At 42.9% G+C, this 23,058-nt stretch overlaps 2 protein-coding genes across 7 annotated transcripts in view; one reads left to right on the forward strand and one right to left on the reverse strand.

Annotated features, from left to right (window-relative positions):
* RALGPS1 (Ral GEF with PH domain and SH3 binding motif 1) overlaps positions 1-23,058 on the reverse strand; it is an 89,876-nt gene that overhangs the window by 63,434 nt on the left and 3,384 nt on the right. For 5 of the 6 annotated variants that reach the window (XM_087914755.1, XM_087914753.1, XM_087914759.1 and 2 more), the window contains exons 2-5: positions 10,304-10,392; positions 6,729-6,854; positions 3,472-3,579; positions 2,499-2,549 (exon numbers count right to left, since the gene is read on the reverse strand). In XM_087914755.1, coding sequence (XP_087770881.1) covers positions 2,499-2,549; positions 3,472-3,579; positions 6,729-6,785 — 216 coding nt within the window. In that variant the 5' untranslated portion in view covers positions 6,786-6,854; positions 10,304-10,392. Of the gene's footprint in view, positions 1-2,498; positions 2,550-3,471; positions 3,580-6,728; positions 6,942-10,303; positions 10,393-23,058 lie in introns of all 6 variants that reach the window. The other variant, XM_087914758.1, reaches the window with a different exon arrangement.
* Positions 14,476-18,317, forward strand: LOC113443984 (uncharacterized). The gene is made up of 2 exons (XM_026712532.2): positions 14,476-14,621; positions 15,322-18,317. Exon 2 carries the CDS (start codon positions 15,326-15,328, stop codon positions 16,133-16,135), a length of 810 nt encoding a protein of 269 aa, XP_026568317.2. The 5' UTR covers positions 14,476-14,621; positions 15,322-15,325; the 3' UTR covers positions 16,136-18,317.

Below are 23,058 nucleotides of genomic sequence, written 5' to 3' on the forward strand. Positions count from 1 at the left end.
CAATGGCAGGAAAATGTTTTGCTGAACACATGCTCTATAAGAAGCTGCTACGTTTTCCCAAGATAATGGTGGTTATTACTTATCATCATCAACAACGATCATAATAATAAATGCCAAATCCAGTCTAAACAACTGGCTGTGCAACCAACCATAACAATGTATATATAACAATTATATGCTGCCCAGACCTCAGCAATTCATATAACCCACTCATCCATCCATCCATTTTTAGGTACATACCACCTGATCTTAAGCTTTCTTACGCTAGGAAACACATACACATGGTAGCATTTAATTTTCTTATGGCAATGTGAAAGAAACGAGAATTGGCAGATAACCTGAGAATCTAACACAGTAATATTATTTGAGTCAATAAACACAAGACCTTCACAGGTACGTTGCATTATTAACCTATTAATTAACAACCTCTTCCTTTCATATATATGAAAGCAGATTTTCCATTTCTAGTGGAAGTTTCATCCCGAGGTGGGTTTTGTGTGTGCGTGTGTGTTTTGAAGTTGGACCGTGTTTCCCAAGAAAGATTTAATGTATTGTTCTGATTACTCTCCCGTGGATAATAGCGGGAGTTACCAATGATTAATGCAACAGTTTTTTAAACAGCAGCAAACGTCCAGGAATAATCACAGCAATTGTGTTCCTTCCAACGAGGGTGATTAGTTTATTTTAAAATAACATATGTGAGTGATGTAAGCAAAACAATGGCCTCCTTGAAATCCCACAGAGCAGGCTAGGGAAAAACCCTCTTTCGGTTCTCAAAATTGACTAGAACGAACTGATCGTCCAGCGTTCTCAACCTGTTGTTGCATTGTCTCAAGGGTACAAGCAGTTCTCCCCACCAGTAGTAACACTCAGATGAGCAGAGCTTAACATTAGACAGACAAGGCAAGCTGCTAGAATATACACACTGGGAGCAAACCTCACTCCCTACTAGGGGTGAAATGAGAAATCTGCAAGAAAACAACCAAGGATCCCACAGTTGTTCTCCTCTCCTTCCTTCCTTCCTTCCATCCGTCCATCCTTCCTTTTCTTCCTCCTCTCCTTCTCCTGCCTCCTCCTCCTCCTCCTCTTCTTTGCAAACCACACTCCTTTTTAGCACTGATGGTGTTACCTAGTTGGGTCATGAAACGTCTACAAGGAAACAGCCAAGCCCGGGGGGTGGGTGGGTGGTTGGACTAGATGACCTACAAGGTCCCTTCGCACTCCGTTAATCTGTATCCGTGATAAAAACTTTACTTCCTCAAATATATATATCCTTTTACGGAAGCTCTGCATGGCTTGATCACATGGTTTGATCAACAAGGTATCACCCAATCTCAAGAATAAGAGAATATCCTTCCTTAGAGAATAAAGACCTTTTTACGCAAAGCAGAGTTTTAAAGTTTAGAGTTCCAGACAGCTGGAAAAGTTAGCAACGTAATCACCAGAAGTCTAATTAGTCCTGGGGACACACAGTACATATGTTGCCGATTAAACTGCAGATAAACAATTATATATAAAATGTTCTGGCTGCGTTTACTAGAAATTTGAAGGAAAAATTACCATTTTTTCCATTTCTTAGGGGATTAAAATAAATAAATAAATAAACAGCCTCTGTCTATTACAACATCTGCCATTCCCCCCACTCCCCCTGTCTTCTGCCAGACTTTAGCTGAGTGGCCTGGCCATGTGCAGTCAAACACATGGGTCCTATCGAAAGCCTACTTGAGGAAGCTGGAAGAACGAAAGTTTTGACGGGCGTCCAGCGCTCGCGCTGAGGGTTCAGGAGCATGTGGCATCTGCTTTCAGGCTCAGTTCATCCCATAAGTGAAGTCAACCCAGCTACTGTTCAGAGTTTCGCAGCGTAAATTCGGCGTCAGAAAAGTAAACACAGATGGCTGAGGCTTCATTTAACTTCTTTATAAACACATAAAGTCAATTTTACAATACCACTTATAGATGTCTCCAACGTGGAGCAAACTCAAGACAGAAGCAGACAGGTCACGGGTTCAGAGCAGAACAGTAACTCGGGAGCTCAGAAACAGTCCTCAGTTTCACTTTAGTTCAGCAGGTAAGTAAGACAGTTGGGTAATGAAACGTTTGCAAGAAAACTACCAAGGTCAGAGAGCACCAAAGATAACCTCTCTAACTCCTCTGGTTTTCTTGCAGATGTTTCATTACCAAACTAGGCAACAACATCAGAGCTAGCCGGGAGTGGGGTTTGCTCCAGCGCTTACTAGCACTTTCCACTCCCTTCCAGCACTGATGATGTTACCTAGTTGGGTAATGAAACGTCTGTGAGGCACCCCCTAAACCTAGAGAGCATCAAGGATCCCACAGTTCAAACCCTGAGCTACAAATATTCTCTTCCATCAAAATGTAACGTGATAGGATAGGAATGAAACCCGTTTCTTACAAGGAAAACAGTCAGTGAGTGGATCTAGAACTGTCCTAACAAACCAGAGCTTAAGAGCTCTTCTTAACAACGTTCTGTCACTTACCTCTGGCTGTATAGCTTTAAATACTGGCATATCCATCAGTGTAATCTGACTCTATGATAAAAAAATGAAAGGAAGAACAATTATGCATTGTGGAAAAACTGACATCTGGCAAGCCCATTGTGGATCTGTCTAGAAGGATGCCAGTGTGTCCAAATTCACAGGCTGTTGCGCTGAACTGAACCATTAAAAGGCTCTTGGGTTGACACCAATGACCAAGAGGCTGCGTTTTGATTTTCCTCAGCTATTCTCAAATGCAGCTGAGGTGGTCACTCATTTACGGCTACTTAAGAGGCCAAGGGCCAAATCCCTTCGTTTAGGAATCATTCCAGTCTTTTCGGAACGCTGGACATGGAGATCCTGGACTTATGACCACAAACTGAAGCGAAATGTTTATTGTGAGTTTTGCCCCATTTATGACCTTCCTTGCCACAGTTGTTATGCAAATCACTGCAGATGTTAAGTTAGTAATACGACTATAGAGAGGGGGGAGGAAGAGAAAGAGGGAGAGAGAGAGGAAGAGGAGAGGGAGGAAGAGAGAGAGAGGAGGGAGGAGAAAGAGAAAAGGAGGGAGAGAGAAAGAGGGAGAGGAGGAGAGAGAGAAAGAGGAGGGAGGAAGGAGAGAGGAGAGAGGGAGAGAGAGAAAGGTAGAGGGAGAAAGAGGGAAAGAGAGGAAGAGGGAGAGAGGGAGGAAGGAGAAAGAGAAAAGGAGAGGGAGGAGAGAGAGGAAGAGAGAAAGAGGAGAGGGAGAGAGAGAGGGATGGAGGAGAAAAGGGAGAGGGAGGGAGAGAGAGGGGGAAGAAAGAGAAGGGGAGGGAGGAGAGCGAAAGAAAGGGAGGAGACAGAGAGAGAGAGAACGCACTGATCTAATGTGTGGAAAACCAGCTGACTACAACTAACTGAGCAGGAACTTATTTTAGTACTTACGGCTACTACTGTTCAGCATACTTCAAGATGCAAACCTTTTTTTACTTACCGCAAACTCCTCTGGAGTTACTTTTAGCACGTCAAACACGACGGCATCGTAGCTCTTGTGAGCATAATCCGAACTCTGTCCTTCCAGAGAGTCAGAACTGCTACTGACCTAGAAGGGGGGAAAAGGAAGGAAGGAAGGAAGGAATGGGTGACTTCATTTATTTTAATTTCTGCTTTATGTATCTGCTGGAGCCATCTTGTTTCGAAGAAGCGACTCTGGGCAGCTCGCAGCTTAAAGACATTCAAATAATCTGTGATAAATATTCCCAAGACAAGAGAATGGAAGTACAGGTGTTCTAACACAACCCTTCTCTTCACCGCTGACAGGTGATACACTGTTTCCCCGAAAATACGACTTACCCTGAAATTAAGTCCTACCTTCATTTTTACATGTTCTTGCCCCATATAAGCCCTACTCCCAAAATAAGCCCTAAGCTGAAACAGGCTGCAAGGAGGCAAACGGCTGGGAGGCAGATTTTTCCCCCCCTTGTTTTCCTCTCCAAAAGCTAGGTGGGTCTTATATTTTGGAGTGTCTTATACTCTGAAAAATACGGCGATTTATTTGCTCCTGTTTCCAATTACAAGACTTTCTTTCCCCCCTCAAATGTAAAAGAATATGTCAGCTCACTACCTGGGGTTATTTGCTCTCTAGAGTTATAAAATAGAGCAGAGGTAATCCTGTAATCTGTCCTGGGTTGCTGACGAATTATGTCAGTTTTACATCTAGCTCAAGCGTTAAGGAGTTTGGTCGAAGATATCAGGGATAACTTGATTAGTTAAGCATTAACAATGCAAATTGGGGGGAAATAAACCCAGATCAAGATTTATTTGCAAAAAACATTATTATGTAAATAAGAACGGGGGGAGGGATGGATATGCACAAACGTTGTTCAAAGCATGTTCAAATCTTGCCAGACACAGTTGCAAAGCAAAACTGCCACCCTAGACAGCTTTACTGAGGAGGAGGTGCAGCTTAAAAATCAGATTTCCTAAAGGGGTGCAGAGTGTTCAATCAGCCCCAGAAGAATATAATCGTTCTAGCTGTAGGAACTCCATAACATCAACACTCCCAGCTATTTTAAGTGTAAAACCACGCAGTGAAACGGAACGGAAAGAAACCTTAAATGCCATGAATATGTATGTATGCAGAATAAGTCTGCCCTGTTTAGTAAACAAGGTATTCGAATTAGGCCAAGATGCTTATGTCTGAACTGCTTCTATGTGACAGATGTCTTCTTTTGAACAAACATGGGAAGAATTTCTCTGTCTTGAGCAAATAAGCCCAGTAAACTGTTTCCATCTGCAAGACATTAGCTGTGAACTGCTATAACTCGAGTGTGTAAAAACAACAGTAGAAGTTTCCTAAACTAATTTGTGGCCTAAAAGACTAGATACCATATGATCTTAACTATCAGCAGCAGCAGGAGGAGGAGGAGGAAGAGGAGGAAAGGGGGAGGAGGAGGAAGAAAAGAAGAAAAAGGAGTAGGGGAAGGAGAAGGAGAGGAAGAGGAAGAAGGAGGAGGAAGAAAGAAGAAAAAGAAAGAAAAGGAGGAGAAAGAAAGAAAGAAAGAAAGAAAGAAAGAAAGAAAGAAAGAAAGAAAGAAAGAAAGAAAGAAAGAAAGAAAGAAGGAAGGAAGGAAGGAAGGAAGGAAGGGAGGAGGAGGGCAATATATTTTACAAGAGTTACAAATTTGCAGAGATAAATGACCGCCATGATCATAATCCTAATCTAAAAAAAAAAGAATTTCCCTTAAAACCCTTTCCACTTGTAAATGTTTAAGAAGCAATTAGCAAGCAGCATGTGTAAATTTGTTGATTAAATAAATATTGGGTTTAATTCCCACATGGCTATCCACAAAAAGGGATGAGGTTGCCCAGATGAGGAACATTTAACTCTCTTCCATTTAAGCCAATTCTCCAGAACCACCACACCGTGTTTCCAAAAAAACATCTGGAGTTGTTTCACATCCAGCTAGTTAGCTAATCTGAAAACATTTCGGCCTTTAAATCCGTCGCCAAACAGGCCTCCTTGACAGTACATGAGAAGGCAGGAAATCCTTTCTTAGGTCTTAGATCGATCCTGTTCAGTTAGGAGGAAATATTTTAAGCACCATGGAAAAATCTAACCTCCATTACGGAAGGCATTAAATAGTGACCCTTTCGAGGAAACATCCCTTCAAGGAACACAGCTGGAATTCGGCTAAATCAAGGATGAGCATTCAGGAGTTTTAATCTTTCCAGTCCCTAGTTCTTTTTATTTGGAGTTACAAACCTATTGTTGACTTTAAGGCATTCTATTTAACTGAATTCTACTCAATTCAATGGCATAGGATGCAAAGGATTGTGTGTTTGTGTTTTATTTTTATAGTTATAAACTTCGGATGGCATTTAAATTTCACTGTACGAGGTGCAATGACAATAAACTAAACTAAACTATGGAGTCCTTGGTCCTCTCTGAGCTTCTTGAGGACGTTTCATTACCAAACTAGGCAATACCATCAGGAGTTGTAGGGAGTGGGCATTGCTCTCCCTGTTAGCACTTTGCACTCCCTACTAGCCCTGGCTTAGGTGGGTCATGAAATGTCTACAAGGAAAGCTCAGAGAGCACCAAGGACCCCACAGCCCTCCTCCTCCACCCTCCTCTTCCACTCCACAACCCCTACTGCCTTCCAGCACTGATGATGTTACCTAGTTAGGTAATGAAACGTCTGCAAGGAAACTACCAAGATCAGAGAGCACCAAGGACCCCGTGTTCATCTGCAAGGGGGGGAGAGAAAGAACTCAACCTGTTTCCCAAAGCACCAGAAGGCAGGAAAAAGAAGCCACGGGTGGAAACTGATCAAGGAGAGGAGCAACCTAGAACTCAGGAGGAATTTCCTGACAGTGAGAACAATTAATCGGGGGAACAACTTGCCACCAGAAGTTAAGGGTGTTCCATCACTGGAAGTTTTTAAAAAGAGGATGGATAACCCTTTGTCTGAAGTGGTGTAAGGGCTGGATTACAAGACCTCCAAGGTCCCTTTCCAACTCTGTTATTCTATTCTAAATGGGACATTTCCCACCAAACTCCATGACTGGTCTAGGCAGAATCACAGCCCCATTAAAGACGGTTGGGACGGTAGGATACAAAACTAATCATTCTCTGTACAGCGCTATTTTTTTAAGTAATCGGAAGAAATTCAGCGTTAGACGGTCTGCTAAGAGACGCCCCATTTTAAGCTATGGTTTGTTCCAAGTTGCAACGGAAACTGGTATTACCTCTGGAGTGGCAGAAGTCACGGTCACGTTGGCCATGAGGCCATTCCTTTTATACATTCTCTTCTTGGAATGCAGGAACTTCAGCTCAGCCACCACTGCTGATGTTATAGGTTGAAGGGAGAACCGCTGCAAGATCGAGAAGAAGCTGGCCTTAGAAACTCCGTCCACCGAACGGTAACAACAGTGACTGAGGAGGGAGCAAACACTTGTGAACTGTGGAGGAGGAGGAGGAAGGAGGAGGAAGAAGAAAAAGAGGAGGGGAGAAGAAGGAGGAGTGGAAGAAGAGAAAGGAGGAGGAGGAAGAAAAAGAGGAGAAGGAGGAGGAGGAGAAGAAGAAAGAGAGAGGGGAGGAGTGGAAGAAAAGAAAGGAGGAGGAGGAGGAGGAGGAGGAGGAAGGAGGAGGAGGAGAAGAAAGAGGAGAAGAAGAGAAAGAAGAAGAGGAAGAGGAGGAAGAAGAAAAGGAAGAGAAAGAAGAGGAGGAGGAGAGGAGGAAGGAGGAGAAGAAGAAGAAGAAGAAGAAGAAGAAGAAGAAGAAGAAGAAGAAGAAGAAGAACAACAACAACAACAACAACAACAACAAAGACATATCATAACCAATATGCACAGCCATATAAAACATAAGCAGCATGCACTACCTATAAAAATTAAAAACTACTTGGGCCGCCTATCACCCAAAGCCATCCATTTTGGGGGGTGGGGTGGGGGGTTTTTGGGGTTGTTTTACATTTCCTTAAGATTGTCTAAGCACATCACTCCTCCAGATTTGAATTTCAAAGACACAAAGAGACTGGCAGCTGTCTGACAACAGTTCGAGCTTCCAAGGAGTCACCATCAGACCTATTGGGTCAAAAACCACCCTGAGTCCTGACCATTAGAATCCTGGTCCATTTTTTAACCGAGGGATCACGTGGTTTTTTGGGGGGTGTGTGTGTGTGATGTTTTTGTGTGTGTGTGTTGTTTTTTTTAAGCAGTGAGAGCAGCACCTCGTTGGAGCTTGAAAACTCCAGGCAGGATCAGGCATGTTTGAGATTGAATGGGAGACCTGCGTGGCGCATTAGGGCCGGGGGCGAGATTGGCGAACCGCTGGGTGGGGCTGCCAAGAAAACGACAGAGGCTGCCTGCCACAAAGTCATCCGAGATCAAACAAAGGCTTGTGGGAGAGACCTTACTGGTGAGTATGGGGTTACAAGGACCGTCAGCCCCAAATTTCACACAAAAAAAGGGTGTGGTGGTGACGTCAAACAGTCACATCGTGAAGGTACTCTTGAAAGCCTGTACGAAGGCCAGCATCGGTTAAGGTAGCAGAATAACAGGATCACGCAGTTGGAAGGGACCCTGGAGGTCTTCTAGTCCAACCCTCTGCTTAGGCAGGATACCCTACACTACTTCAGACAAATGGTTGTCCAAGGTCTTATTTAAAACCTCCACTGTCAGGGAATTCCTCCTTAATTCTAAGTTGCTTCTCTCCTTGGTGAGTTTCCATCCGTTGCTTCTTGTCTTGCCTTCTGGTGCAATAGCTTGACTCCCTCTTCTTTGGGGCAGGCCCTCAAATACTGTAAGGCTGCCATCGTCTCTCCCCTAGTTCTTCTTTTCATACTCGTAGACATACCCAATTCCAGCAACTGTTTTACCCTTCGGTCACATCATCGTCTCCGTTGCTCTTCTATGCCCAAGACTTTCCAGATGAGATGAAGTTGGCAAGCTAAGGGCATGGATGGTTATTTATGGAGATGTACAGATTGATCAGGTCCAGCTAGAGATATGAAACAGTTGTTGGAGCTGGTTCAGTGGAAGGATGGAAAAACCTCGAATATGGCTTTTCTATCACCAGTTTACTAAGTATTCCTTTGGCTCTCCTCTGTCTGCCATCTGCGTTATTATTATTATTTGCGCGTGAGTGTATGAAAGGCCCCAAAATAGCGCATCCCATGATCGCAAAAGAAAATTCCATATGCGATCTTGCAACCCATCCAGCTCCAATTCCAGCTTCCAAAGATAAAATTAGCCCAGGAAGTACAAAGAAGCCTTTAAAGATTGCACCAATTTGAAAAAGAACTATTCTTGCCCCTAACATTCAACAGAAAACTACTACTTTTTTTAAAAAAACAAAGAAAAGAAAGCTCATCTGGAGAATCGCAAGAACACGTGAGAAATTCCACCTTATCTTCAAATTTTGGTATTGTTTGAGAAACAATTTGGATCGTTGGATAAGCCTCCTTTGAAAAGGCCCCGATAAAGCAACTGTTTTCAGGGCAGGATTCCACGCGCAGAGCAACCTTGACAAGGTACTAGATTAAAGGAGACTCTAGAAAGAGTGCAGAGAAGCGACGGGGGGAAATTAATCAAGGAGAGAAGCAACTTAGAACGAAGGAGAAATGTCCTGTGGGTGAGAACAATTAACCAGTGGAACAGCTGGCCTCCAGAAGTTGTCGATGCTCCAACACTCAAAGTTTTTAAGAAGAGATTGGACAGCCATTTGTCTGAAGCGGTGTAGGGTTTCCTGCCTAGGCAGGGGGTTGGACTAGAAGACCTCCAAGGTCCCCTTCCAACTCTGTTATTCTATTCTATTCTATTCTATTCTATTCTACTCTACTCTACTCTACTCTACTCTACTCTACTCTACTCTACTCTACTCTACTCTACTCTACTCTACTCTACTCTACTCTACTCTACTCTACTCTACTCCACTCCACTCCACTCCACTCCACTCCACTCCACTCCACTCCACTCCACTCCACTCCATTCCATTCCATTCCATATCAGTCTTTCTCTTCAAAAATGCCATTCTTGGTGTCTTTTCTTTCTTTAAAGAAGTAACTTGAAATGCCAAATCATTGCCAGATTGGGAAGAATTCTGAGATTCTGCAAGAATCCTAAAGCAGAGCTCCATCTATCAGTTTCCCTGGGTTTATGCTAACTTTTGGCCAATCCTCAAGCCCCAGAAAAGACTCGTGGCAACGAAGACCACAGCTTAATCTGAAATTAATGTTCTCCTTCACATCTGAAGAACTCAACTTCTTTTTTGGAAGTTGGAGCCTGTTCCGATGTACAAGTGGGAAGGATTTCGTGGGAGTTCCGTGACTACAGGCGGAGAATTCGAGATACACATTTTCCATTTCTCCAGCCAGCCGATCAGTTCCAATTTGTTTTTACAGATCCTTGTGCTGTATTGTACAGAGATGACTGCAACGTACCAGCCTCTTCTTAGAGTCACAACCTGTGCAGCAGTGCCCTCTAGCGAGCACGAAATGCACAACTGCAGGCAGTCCTCGAGGTAGGACCACAACTGAGCCCAACGTTTATGTTTGCTAAGTGAGAAATTTGTCAGGCGAGGGGAATCACCTCGCCACACTGCAACCGTCGTAATTACGAGTCAGTTGCCAAGCATCCGGTGACCATGGGGAAAACGGCCATAAGGCACGTTTTTCAGTGTCGTCGCAACTTTGATCAGTCACTAAACGAACGGTTGTAAATGAAGGGCGGCTTCTTCGTTTCAGTAAAGTCCCAAGCTTTCGGTATGATTCTGTCACATCCATAAATCTTTCCTCCTTCCGTTGATGATAAGTGAAACTTACCCATAATGAAATTTTCTCCTCGGTTTTAAGTACAGGCAATGAAACAGCAACGAGAGAAGGCAGCACATCCCTCAGAAGTGGGTTTTTTTCTGAAAAAGACAATTAAGATGCCACACAAGAGCTGTCATTTTCTCTCCTTAAGGCTGCAAAGGCAGAACAAGAAGTCGTTCCCAGCAGAGTCAAAACGAGGTTTTTCATAGCTTCTGGCTTTATGATCATAAATGGTTATGAGATTATAATAATGATTTATCACTTGTTCCTTGTATGTATACTGAGAGTTTGTGCACCAGAAACAAATTCCTTGTGTGTCCAATCACACTTGGCCAACAAAGAATTCTATTTCTATTCTATTCTTTATTCCGATATTCTATTCTATTCTGTTCTTTCCTGATTCTATTTCTATTTCTATTTCTATTTCTATTCTATTCTATTCCTATTCTATTCTATTCTATTCTATTTCTATTTCTATTTCTATTTCTATTCTATTCTTTCCTGATTCTACTCCTCTACTCTACTCTACTCTACTCTAATTCTATTCCATTCTATTCTAATTTATTCTATTTCTTTTTCCTTTCCTTTCCTTTTTCCTCCACTCTACGCTACGCTACTCTACGCTACTCAATTCTAGAAATCAGTAACTTGGCCCGAGCCACCGATTTATTAATTAAATTCAAGATGCAAAATGAACATAACTGATTAGTGCTGAGCTTTAATAGATTGCTTGCCTGCTTCTGCAAGGAAGATTTGCTGTCTAGCAACCCTAGAGGAGGAAAATTACTTTTAGAGGGTGGTTTCCCCACCCCCACCCCCACCCGGGTTATCTGGGATAACACTACTACTATATGTAGGATTTTTGGAGACAGGCGGGCAGCTATAAATGGCACTGAAAAGACAAACCACATCCATTGTGAGCTCCCTAGAGGACAGATATCTGTTTGTCCCTAAAATACTCTGTAAACCATTGTATGGTCCTTAAACTATTGTATGTGTGGCTTATGTGTTTGTTTTTTAAACTGGCTCTTTACAAATATAATTAGACATGTTTGCAGAAAGAACATGGCGGCTGTATTATTTCTTATATATTTGAGCAAAGGGGCACCTTACAAAGAGCTTATAAATCAGCCAATATAGATAGATAGATAGATAAATAGATAGATAGATAGATATTGATTGCATGCATATACGTATTTACATATCTATATCTATCCATATCTAATCTATACCTATACTTATATCCATACCTACCTCTACCTCCCTTCCTCCCTTCCTGCCTTCCTGTCTGTCTGTCTGTCTGTCTGTCTGTCTATCTATCTATCTATCTATCTATCTATCTATCTATCTATCTATCTATCTATCTCTACCATCATAAGCCAATCTCTGATTCGGTTCAAATACTTCTTAATTCTCAAAGGTACACTGAATAATATCCACTATTTTGGTGGATGGGAGGGGGAGGAAAGGAAATTTGCATAGATTTGGGTAAGTCCTTGGGTAAGTCCACAATGGAGCCCAACGTTACTGCTGCTAAGTGAAACATTTGTTAAGTGAGGTTTCCTGCCCCCATTTGTCCACCGTTCTTTTGCCAGAGCTCTTCGGGGAATCCTGGCAGTTGTTAAATTAGCAAAACGGTCATTAAGCGAACCCGGTTTCTCCTCCTTGACTTGGCTTGACAGAAGGACGCAAAAGGGAATCAAGTAACCCCAGGACGCTGCGACCGTCATAAATATGAGCCAAGTTGTCTGAATGTTGATCTTGTGACTAAGAGGATGCTGCAACGGTCATCAGTGTGAAAACTGGTCGTAAGGTCGCCTTTTTCCCCCGGTGCCGTTGTAACTTTGCATGGTCACTAAACAGAACTGTTACAAGTCGAGGACTACCCGCATTAATTAATTAAAGGCGGCACTCTCTCACTCCCCTAAGAAACAAGGCATGGAAACACACGCACATCCTCACAAACACATTTCAAAACCGTACGCCCTGGACCCCTGCAACTATCTATGAAATTCGTGGAACTTAATTGCGTAATTGGCTTTTTCTGTTGCTCCAGACTGTGTGTAGACAAGGAGCAGCGTGTGACTTTTACGCTTGTTTACATCTTATGGAATCCACACCAGAGACACGATTTCAAAATCCCTCTTGATTGTTTTTAGAATGTAAAGGCAAAGAGCAGATTATGCTCAGTCACCAAGGAGGGGGATATGCCCGTTCCTTAATTTTATTTTATTTTATTCCTTTTCCAAATATATCCTAAAGCTGGAAGATTAAACTGCATCTTTTTCAGCTTCTTAGCAGCCGCGTAGAAAAAAAATTGGTTTAAATTACGTGCCTTTTTTAAAAAAAAAAAAAAAATTTTTTAATCTGAAGTGGATTGCCCAAACAATAAAAGCGGTTGATTATTAATCTGAGTAAACTTTTCCCTCGATCAATTGTTTTCCTGGAAACCGGATTTATGAGAACCGTGTGAATAGTTTTGCATCTGTGTTTGGTTTTTAAAATGAATTTGGCAACAACAAGTCAAGTTTCATTTAATGGTGGCCCATTGGGTGCCTTTCAGCCTTGGAATTAAAGAAATGAGGCATACAAATTTAAACTGTCCTTCCCTCCCGCCTTTTAATTGCATTATTCTTTAATTTGGATTTGCATGAGCAAGGCCTGGGGAATTTGGGATGCGTACTCAGTTCCTGCCACCGTTCTTTGTATGTTGCTCTTCTCTGCACCTTTCTAGCGTCTCGATTAAAAAAACGCTGCGACTTTGGAAAGAGTGCAGAGAAGGGCGAGGAAGATGATTAGGGGACCGGAGGAAGAAACATACGAAGGACAGTTGCAGGAACTAGGTATGTCTAGTAGAAGAACAAGAAGAACGTGGCGAGATAGGATAGCAGTCTTCCAGTATCTCAGGGGCTGTTCCAAAGAAGAGGGGGTCAAGCTATTCTGCAAAGCCCTTGAAGGCAGGAAAGGAGCAATGGATGGAAATTAACGAAGGAGACAAGCAACCTAGAACTAAAAAGGAATTTCTTTACAGTGAGAACAATTAACAATTAACCATTGGAACTACTTTCCTGCAGAAATTGTGGATGCTCCATCACTGGAAGTTTTCAAAAAGAGAGTGAAAAACCATTTGTATGTCACCTGCTGGGGCAGGGGGTCGGACTAGAAGATCTTCAAGGTCTCTTCCAACTCTGTTATTCTATGAGCTATGTTCTAACTGGTTCTAGCCGAACCAGTTCAAAGTCACACGCCTATCCTTTCAAATTAGGTCTATGGCCCATTAATTAATGACTCATTTTATAGGGAATCAAACTACTTCTATGCCTTGCCTAGGTTTTCCCGTCTCAAAACCGCCTAACCCGATGTCATCTGTCACGGGGGAAGCCTTTGACGAAATCCTCCAACCAAATTATTAATTTTGCTAAAAACCATGATTCAAATTTCCTGCTTTAATGGTTGCCTCCCCTGGACTACTTAGTAAACGGTTGATCATTGGCAAATCGGCTTTTTCACAATCGTTCCCTTGGGCAATCTAAGCCAAAGAAAGAAATTGCAAACCGCTGAACAGTCTTTTTTTTAAAAAAAAAAAAGCAATCCAGGTTGGAGATTTATTTATTTTTTTCCCACCCAGAAAAATAGAACACCGCGTTTATTCCCTTAATACATTTTTAGCAAACCTCACATTGCAAATTTCTGTAAAAAATGAACAGGACTGAACGCACTCTATGATCTACCTTAATGTTCCTTGTCAACTGGCAGCCTTTCCTGTTTAACTGTGAGGATGGAGCTCATCTATTCACCGCGAGAAATTCCACAAGACCCACCCCAAAAAGCTATCCTGAATCCAGGTGAATTCTTCGCCATCTTCAGCTCGGTTGGGAATCATTCTCAGGGGCCGGCATATTTAGGTAGGCTCTAAAACACCGGCATTAAATACAGACCATCCTGGAACTTGGAACGAATCAATAGTTTGGTTGTGCATTCTGCTTAGGTTTGTTGTGACAGCTAACTTGAGCAAGGCATGGTTACCATAAATTACAGAGAAGGCTAAAAAGCTCTTTGCAGCAACACAATCCCTCATGACGTTTCCACCAATAGTAACTGCAAGCTGTTGCTACGTCCATTGTTGTCATGGTCATCCTAAGCAGCCATTCATAATAAACAAAGTGAGGTATACGGAGGTTGCTTTGAAGGAGAGCCACCAGGAAGAAAAATTCTATTTCACACCCTTACGAAACCGAATTGAGGGGAAAAATAAAAATAACAATAACAATTACGAAAGCTTCAGCCTCAAGACCCGCCTTCTTTAAATCTTGGGAAGAAACACAAGGTGGGTGACTTTAAAATTATTTGTTCCTATGTTTATTTAAATGGGAATGTATCCCTGCTCCCAACTTGTGACTTTAGCATGCACACCGTATGTAAAACTCTGGAAGGGTATCACCATAACTCTCAAGATGTTCCCTAGTTGGGTCACGAAACGTCTGCAAGAAAACCACCAAGCTCAGAGAGCACCAAGGACCGCTAATTTCTCCTCTTCCTCCTCCTCCCCTCCCTCCTCCTCAAACCCTACTCCCTTCTAGCACTGATGATATTCTCCAGTTAGGCAACAAAAGGTCTGCAAGAAAACAACCAAGCTCAGAGAGCACCAAGGACCCCACAATTTCATAGACGGCTAGAAATTTCCCAAGAACGAAAAATTATGCCTTCCTTGAACAGTGTTTCAAGTAGTTTTTGAGATGACCAGAGATTAACATACCATGGGCAGCTATATTCGGTAAGCCACCTTGAGTCATTATGAGCGAATAGGCGGCAAGATAAATTGCACAAATAAATAAAGATATAAATGGTTTAAATACATATATTCATTCGTCTTCTGGAGAGGTAAAACAAGCACTCACTAAAAGTAATCCTCTGATTCTCCCCATTCTTGGCTGTTTACTGTAGCAACCCCGCTCCCTTAAAAAATAATAATAATAATAATAATAATAATAATAAATCCTTATTGCAGTATATTTTCGGTTTTCCAGGAACATGGAAGCCCGAAGGGGAATTCTCCAGACACCCCAAGTCCAGCTGAAGCAAAAGTTTTGGCTAACGGAAGATAGTATGGCTAAACTGCTGATGGCCGGGGCCAAATACGTGGACGGAGTTGCTCAGGAGAACCATTATTATGACACAGCTTCGGATGATCTAGCAATGGCTGGATTGTGGCTCAGTCGAAGGGATCAAGAGTGGTTCCTCATAGTAGAAGCTCAGGAGGGAGGAACCCAAGAAAAGCTTGAGGAACAAGTCAAGGAAAAAGCTGCTGATCCAGAGGAAACCTTGTGCCAGAAGACGGCCAACAACGTCCAGCAGGACAATGCTCCTGCCTGTGGGAAGCCATCAAGGCAGAATCTAGACGAGCTGCGAGCTCTGCTCAAAATCCAGGATCAACAGCTTGATTCGGAGGCAGCGGATTTGCAATCCGAACGTCCAAAAGTTAGTTCCACCTTCACCGAGTTAGTTGGCGAGAGCGAGGTCGCCGCCTACCTAGCAGCCCATCTCCGCCTAGACTTGACCACCGCGGGGCGGGAAAAGGCAACCATGGAGGACTTTCTGCAGAAGGCGGGCATCGAACACTATGCCAGCAATCACATCGTTGATCGAGCAACGTTTCTATTGTCCGACAGGTACACCGTCATCGTTCAAAGGGAAGAATGCTCTTCCAGAGAGACGGTGACGGTGGTGCTGGAGGCCGATGTTTTTAACGTTTGCAAAGGTTTGGAAGAGATCGAAAAATTGGCGGCCTACCTGGGGTTGGAACAGCAAGGAGTTCAGAGCGAGGGAGAAATTATGACGTAGCAGCCAGAGCTGCCCAAATATTTTTTAAAAAAGCTTTCTAGGGAATTAGGGTAGGGTTAAGGGAAGGAAGGCGAGAGGAGGTAGGGTAGAGTAGAGTAGAGTAGAGTAGAGTAGAGTAGAGTAGAGTAGAGTAGAGTAGAGTAGGATAGGATAGGATAGAATAGGATAGCAGAATTGGAAGGGACCTTGGAGGTCTTCTAGTCCAACCCTTTGCTCAAGGCAGGAGACACCATTTCAGACAAATGGTTGTCCAATCTCTTCTTGAAAACCTCCAGTGATGGGAGCATCCATAACTTCTGGAGGCTTCTACTGGTTAATTGTTCTCACTGTCAAAAGTTTCTCTTCAATTTTTTCTCTGATTAGTTTCCACCCGTTGCTTCTTGTCCTGCCTTCAGGTGTTTTGGAGAATAGCTTGACTCCCTCTTCTTTGGGGCAGCCCCTCAGATATTGGAATATCCTGCTATCCTGTCTCCCCTAGTCCTTCTTTCCATCAGACTAGACATACCCAGTTCTGGCAACCGCTGTTTGCATGCTTCATCCTCCAGTCCCCTAACCCTCTTTGTGGCTCTTCTCTGCACACTTTCCAGAGTCTCTTTTTACATCTTGGCGACCAAAACTGGATGCAGTATTCCAAGTGTGGCCTCACTAAGGCATTATAAAGCGGTATTATTAAGGCCGGGCATAAGCAGATCGCCCTGATATATGGTATTTTCCCCTTTAAAATTGCAACCTCAGGCCGCTTGGGTCCGGCAGCTTGAAAATACAGATTTATGGCGACAGCGGCAGATCGGCGAGAGTCAGCAGTTGCTCTATGAATAGCACAGTGAGAGCAGCTGCTAAGAAAGGGATGTTTTTCTAAAGCGGTGAACTGTGGAAATGGAGCTTCTCCTTTTGAGAGCTGCCCAGGTGCCCGAAGAATGGCTTGCTTGCACCGAGGTTTCAAATCATCCACTTGAATCTTCCTGTTTATTCGAGCCGAAGAGAACGGGGTTTTCTGCAGACAGCTGTCTTCGGCTGCGACAAACTCCGTTAAATTGAGTATTTTCCTTTATTCAATGTAGGATATGCACGTTAGGTTCGCCGTTGCTATTTTTAGCATTCGGGGGAAGAGTGACAGGTAGAGACTCCCTTTGAAGAAATCCTCGACTTACGGCAATTCATTCAGGTGCTTTGGAAAGTACGTTGAGCCCTTCCTCCTCTCTATGGCAGCCCCTAGACTAGCCAGGCCCAGTTCCTGCGACCGTTCATCGTTACGTTTTAGCCTCCACACCTCTAATCCTCCTGGTTGCTCTTCTCTGCACCCTTTCCAGAGTCTCAACACTATCACAAGCATGGGAACCAAAACTGTACCCAGGTGTGGCCTTCTTGAATTTATCTCCCCCAAGGCCGCCCATCGGTGACGCGGTGCCAAGCATCCAGATAGGGTTCAGTCATCCGTTCCAGCAAAGCAGTTCTGGATCTGTATAATATTCCTAGGTACTTTGTGGCTAGTTTAATCGTAGCTGCAAAGCTCAGGTGTGTATCAACGTTAGGGCCATAAACAACAATTAATCTACATTTATATTGCCCAACGGGATCACATCATCTATTTAACGACTCTGAATGGCTCCAGGCCCTTTGAAGTATCGATTCCACAAGGAAGCGCTTAGAGGATCAATATCTCCTTCTATTATTCTAGCAAGCATAGTAGCATCCTACATAGTAGTTCTGAGAATTGCCAAAAGGAAGGGAGGAGAAGGAGGAGGGAGTTCAAATCACCCACAACTGCAGGGACAGGTAGTCCTCGACTTGACGGCCACAACAGAGGCCAATACTTCCATCGCTAAGCGAGACAATGGCTTCAGTGAGGTTGTTTTATGGCCTTTGTGGCCTTGATGGTTAAGGTGAATCCTCCCTGTAGCTGTTATGTTGGCAACAAGGTTGTTGAATCCTCATTGGCTTTGCTGGTCAAGTTGTCACAAGAGGGAGTCACGCCAACCAAGTACATGCCAGTTGCCCATCGTCCAAATTTCGATCACCTTGATCGCAACCGTTGCAGGCGGGAAAAAGGTCCCTTTTTTTCTGGGCCGTTGTAACTTTGAGCCATTGCTAAACGAATGGGTTGTAAGTTGAGGAGCACTGAACAAGTGCCCTGAAGAAGAGAGAAGCTTCTAAACGCAATTAAACAACTTTCTTCAGTCCCACTGCAATCTCCAATGAATACATTTCTGTCGGTTTATTATTATAGATTGTAAATTAACAGAGTCGGAAGGGACCTTGTAGGTCATCTAGTCCAACTCCGCTCCCCACACACAAATTTAAATTAAAAAAAAAAAAGAAATAAAGCCAGTTATAACTCACAGCATCCTCAACTCTTTCTGAGGAGGGAAAAAAAAAAGTTAACCCAAATTCCTTGGTGATTTCCGAGTAAATGAACTCAGCAGGAAGATTAATCCAAATTTCAGCTTTATGGATCATTCAGGGATTTTTGGCTTGTAGATATTTCCGGGCATGATGGCAGTTCTAGGATCCATTGCATTATTTTTTTATTTTTTTATTTTTATGGCCAGGTTTTAGCTGCTCCTTTACACAAGAGAACGTTTCCCCGTTGCAAAATTGGTCGTGTTAAAACATGCTGTTCTATTGGCTCGCGCGGCAGACCGTGAAATTCCACGGATGGTAATAATATTTCACAATATTCGTGGCGTGAAGTCATTCAGGTAGCCTTAGCTTTTCATGATGGGCCTCAATTCTTCAGAAATACAAAGGGTTGTGCAAAACAACAGCCCAACAACGGTGCTGGGAGTGATGGTCACTCGCCGTTTTGTTTCGATATTATACATTACCCTGAAAACACAAATACGGGGCTTTGCTTTTTCCCCCCCCAAACCGAGTAACTTATCTTCAACCTGACAGGCAATTTATTTCACAAATCACAGGGATGTCGAGGTATGAAATGTACGGCTCCGATTCCTCTAGTTATCAGACTCTATATTCAAAGGGAGAAAATCTGGCCACTGTTCCACTGCCCCACAACAGGAAGACTCAATGAAACTCAATTCAGACAAAAATCTGCAATGTTCAGCTTCCCCACCTTACTTAAACACCCCTGAATTCACAACTAATAATTCAAAATGATGGGCTTTAAAATGACACTTATAAAACAGGTGCCTTGTCAGCAAATATCAACCATTCTCTTGCATATCAAAGCTTACTACGGTGGTATATGTATTTCCTTCCCTTCCTCCTCTTCCCATCTTCCTTCCTTCCACCCTCTCCCTCCTTTCCATCTCCTTCCTTCCCTTCCTTCTTCTTCCCATTCCTTCCTTCCTTCTACCCTCTCTCTCCTTCTCATTTCCTTCCTTCCCTTCCTCCTCTTCCCATTTCTTTCCTCCCTCTCTCTTCTTCCCAGCTCCCTTCCCTTCCCTCCCCCCCCCTCCCCTCCCCTTCCCTTCCCTTCCCTTCCCTTTCCTTTCCTTCCCTCCCCTTCCATTCCATCTTAGGAGACTCCAGGAGACCACATAAATCTTCAATCGATTCACGCATACACACATTTCAAAATGCTAGCTGTGATTATTTGAAGCTCTGCAGTGCACCTCCTACTGATGCTATTTTGGGCACCGCAAATAATATATACAAATTCCTAATGATCCTACCAAATGTGGTGTCCGTCGCCTGCAGACTGCAAGGCGTTCAACCTTAAAACCACGCGATTTGACAAAACCTTAAATTAAATGCTCCTTCCCAAACTATACTTAGGCAGCTTTTCTTGTCCACAAGCACAGGAACTAAATGGGCTATCAACACCCTGCCTCCCATTGCTTTTTAAACAATTTATAAATGGTTTATCCCAAAGCTCATTCCAAGGCTCTTTACAGTATATATATATAGATATATGGGTGCATTGAATTCAAGATGTTTTGAGTGCCAATTCTGGCAAGCTGGAAACTGCACCTCCCATTAAAATTTCATCTGACTGGTCTCTTTAAGCACGAGCACAATTAAAGGCCTACCACAACGTCTTCTTTTCAAACGTGCAATCAATAGACACACACACAGACACACACAAATGGAAGCCAATAGGGTTAAATTCCAGCCGTTGCAAAATACCATTGCAACCACTCAATAAAATCTGAATTCTTTCTGTTGCCTTAAGGAAACACATCGAAAGGTTCCCCGACTGAAACAAACTGAGGGGGACCAGAACTCCCGGGGTTAAACAAAGCAATTGTTAAGTGAGTCGGGGGCCCCCAATGTTACGGCCCTTTTGCCACGGCCGTTAAGTGAATCACTGTGGTTCTTAAGCGAGTAACGGGGCTGTTGAGCGAATCCAGCTTCCTGCATTGACTTTGTCTGCCGAAAGCCGGATGGGAAGCATCACAGATCCATGACGGTTTTGCCAAGTGACCAAACTTTGGTCATTTGACCATGGGATGCTACGATGGTCGTAAGCGGGAGGAATGGCTCATTTTTTCCCCCAGTGCCGTTGTTGTCTCTAAAGAATGGTTGTAAGTCTGGGACGGCCTAGGTGTACAAAACGAATCGCAGAATAACAGTGCAAATGGAAGCAGTTACATTTCTACAGTTTCGAAAGGCTCCTCTTAATCCACCTGGACCTCTCTGACTCTTGAAAAGGCCATAAAATATGAGTACAACAGCAATGATCTCATATTGTCTAAGCAAAGCAGTCAAGCCAACACTTTAAGAGGCTGTCAGTCCCCCTAACAAATACCCTCTGTGTGTGTGTGTGTGTGTGTGTGTGTGTGTGTGTTTTGTTTTGTTGTTTTCCTTTGTAAGTTTGTCTCTATGTTGTTCCCATACTTTTTGCCAACAATAGGTGAAACATAGTATTACTATTACTCACGGGAATGACACAAAGTTAACGTATCAGTCAGCATGGCAAACATTTGGTAGAAATAACAATTCCACCACATTCTGCTGACTCATGTTAGAAACCAAATAAGAAAATGTAAATTCATGCATCCTGGAAATAAAACAGATGAAAAGCTGACTCAATGCTCGTTGAATGGCCATGAAAATACAAAAAAATAAATAAATACATGAATAATGTGGTTTTCCTTGGGTCAATAACACCAAACATACTTATTATTCCCTTTCATCGGTCTACTTCAGGGAAATTTATATATATATATTTATATAAAGAGAAATAAATTAGAACATGAATTTATTAGAACATTATTTACTGCCATGGCTTGCACTGATGATGTTACTAGTCTGGTAATGAAATGTCTGTAAGAAAACCACCAAGATCAGAGAGCACCAAGGACCCCACAGTCCTCCTCTTCTTCCATGCCACAAAACCCACTACCTTCTAGCACTGATGGTACTACCCAGTTGGGTAATGAAACGTCTGCAAGAAAACTCACCAAGCTCAGCACAGTACCAAGGACCCAGCCATGCAGTTTCATGCTGTACTGTATTTTTATATAACTGAACCTTATTGTATTTTCATGTCGTTTCCATTCCTATTAATCTTTAATCCAGGTTTGTTGCACTGTATAATATGGGATGTATAACTTATTAATCAGCTGAAATGAACAATAAGGCTCCACCTGTCAAAGGTGAAATTATTTTTTTTTACAGTCCTAGGAGAACTCTCTCTAGAATTGAGCCAAATATGAAATGCACTCCTTAGCTATTTTGACACAAATGAGAATAGAACAGGAGTAGAATAGAATAGAATAAAAAATAGAATAGAATAGAACAGAAAATAGAAGGGAAGGGAAGGGAAGAACAGAATGGAATGGATGAAGAATAGAATAGAATAAATGAAGAATAGGATAGGATAGGATAGAAATGAAACTGGAAGGGACCTTAGAGGTCTTCTAGTCCAGCCCTATGCTCAAGAATGAGAACCTCAGGTAGGTGACTGCCTAGTCTCTTCTTGAAAACCTCCAGTGAGGAAGGGCCCACGATTTCTCAAGGCACCAAACCAATCAACAGATGGGGACAATTTTTTTTTAAAAAAAAGAAACAGATATAGGCCATGGACTTAAATCCAATATCACACAAACAGATGACTTGTTACCACATACAGGTAGATTCAGGGAGAACAGGGAATGAGGTGCCCAGAATACATTAAGAAAAAATATATAGGCCTCCCACTCTTTCGATTTGGAAAAAAAAAACAGATTTTTGTCACTTTTGGAATCTCACTGAGGAAGTGTAGGGAAACTATTTTAGCTATAAAATTCACAGGAAGCTCATTGGGATGGACAGATAAATGAGGCGTGGCTGACAATTTGATGTATTCTGATCTAATCTGTTTACCTGTAACCTATTCTGCCCTTATTATTCTTACAAAGGTCTCAAGGCAGGGAACGTGGGAGTTGAAGTCCTCAAATCTTTAAAGCTGTCAAGTTTGAAGACTCCTGCAATAGAGCTATTCCTTGACTTACGACCACAACTGAGCACATTTCCGTGGCTAAGGGAGGACACGGGTTGAGTGAGTTTTGTTCCCATCTTCCGACCTTGCTTGCCACAGAGGTTAGGGGGAGCACTGCAGACATTAAGTGAGTCACAAGGTTGTTAAGGGAATCTGGCTTCCCCGTTGACAGTGCTTGTCAAGAAGATTGCCAAATCATGTGACTAGGGGGGTGGGGTGGGGTGGAGGGGGGAACGATGCTGAGACCGTCATAAATATGAATTACTTGTCCAGCATCCAAATTCTGATCATGTGACCACGGTGGAAGCGGTAATGGCCGTAAGTCACATTTTCAGTGTCGTAACTTTCAACAGTCACTAAATGAATTGTTATAAGTTGGGGGTTAGAAGTAAAACCACAGAGGGATGGTCTCTATGATCTGACTGCATAGACAGGTGCAACAAAAGCAAACACAGGCATTATAATAATAACAACAACAACAATAATATAAAAATAATAATAGAAGGAGAAAAAGGAGGAGGGGAGGAGGAGAAGGGGA

Source organism: Pseudonaja textilis, chromosome 17, assembly GCF_049901715.1.
Source record: "Pseudonaja textilis isolate UNSWEBS1 chromosome 17, rPseTex1.2, whole genome shotgun sequence".
In the NCBI taxonomy this organism is placed as follows: domain Eukaryota; kingdom Metazoa; phylum Chordata; class Lepidosauria; order Squamata; family Elapidae; genus Pseudonaja; species Pseudonaja textilis.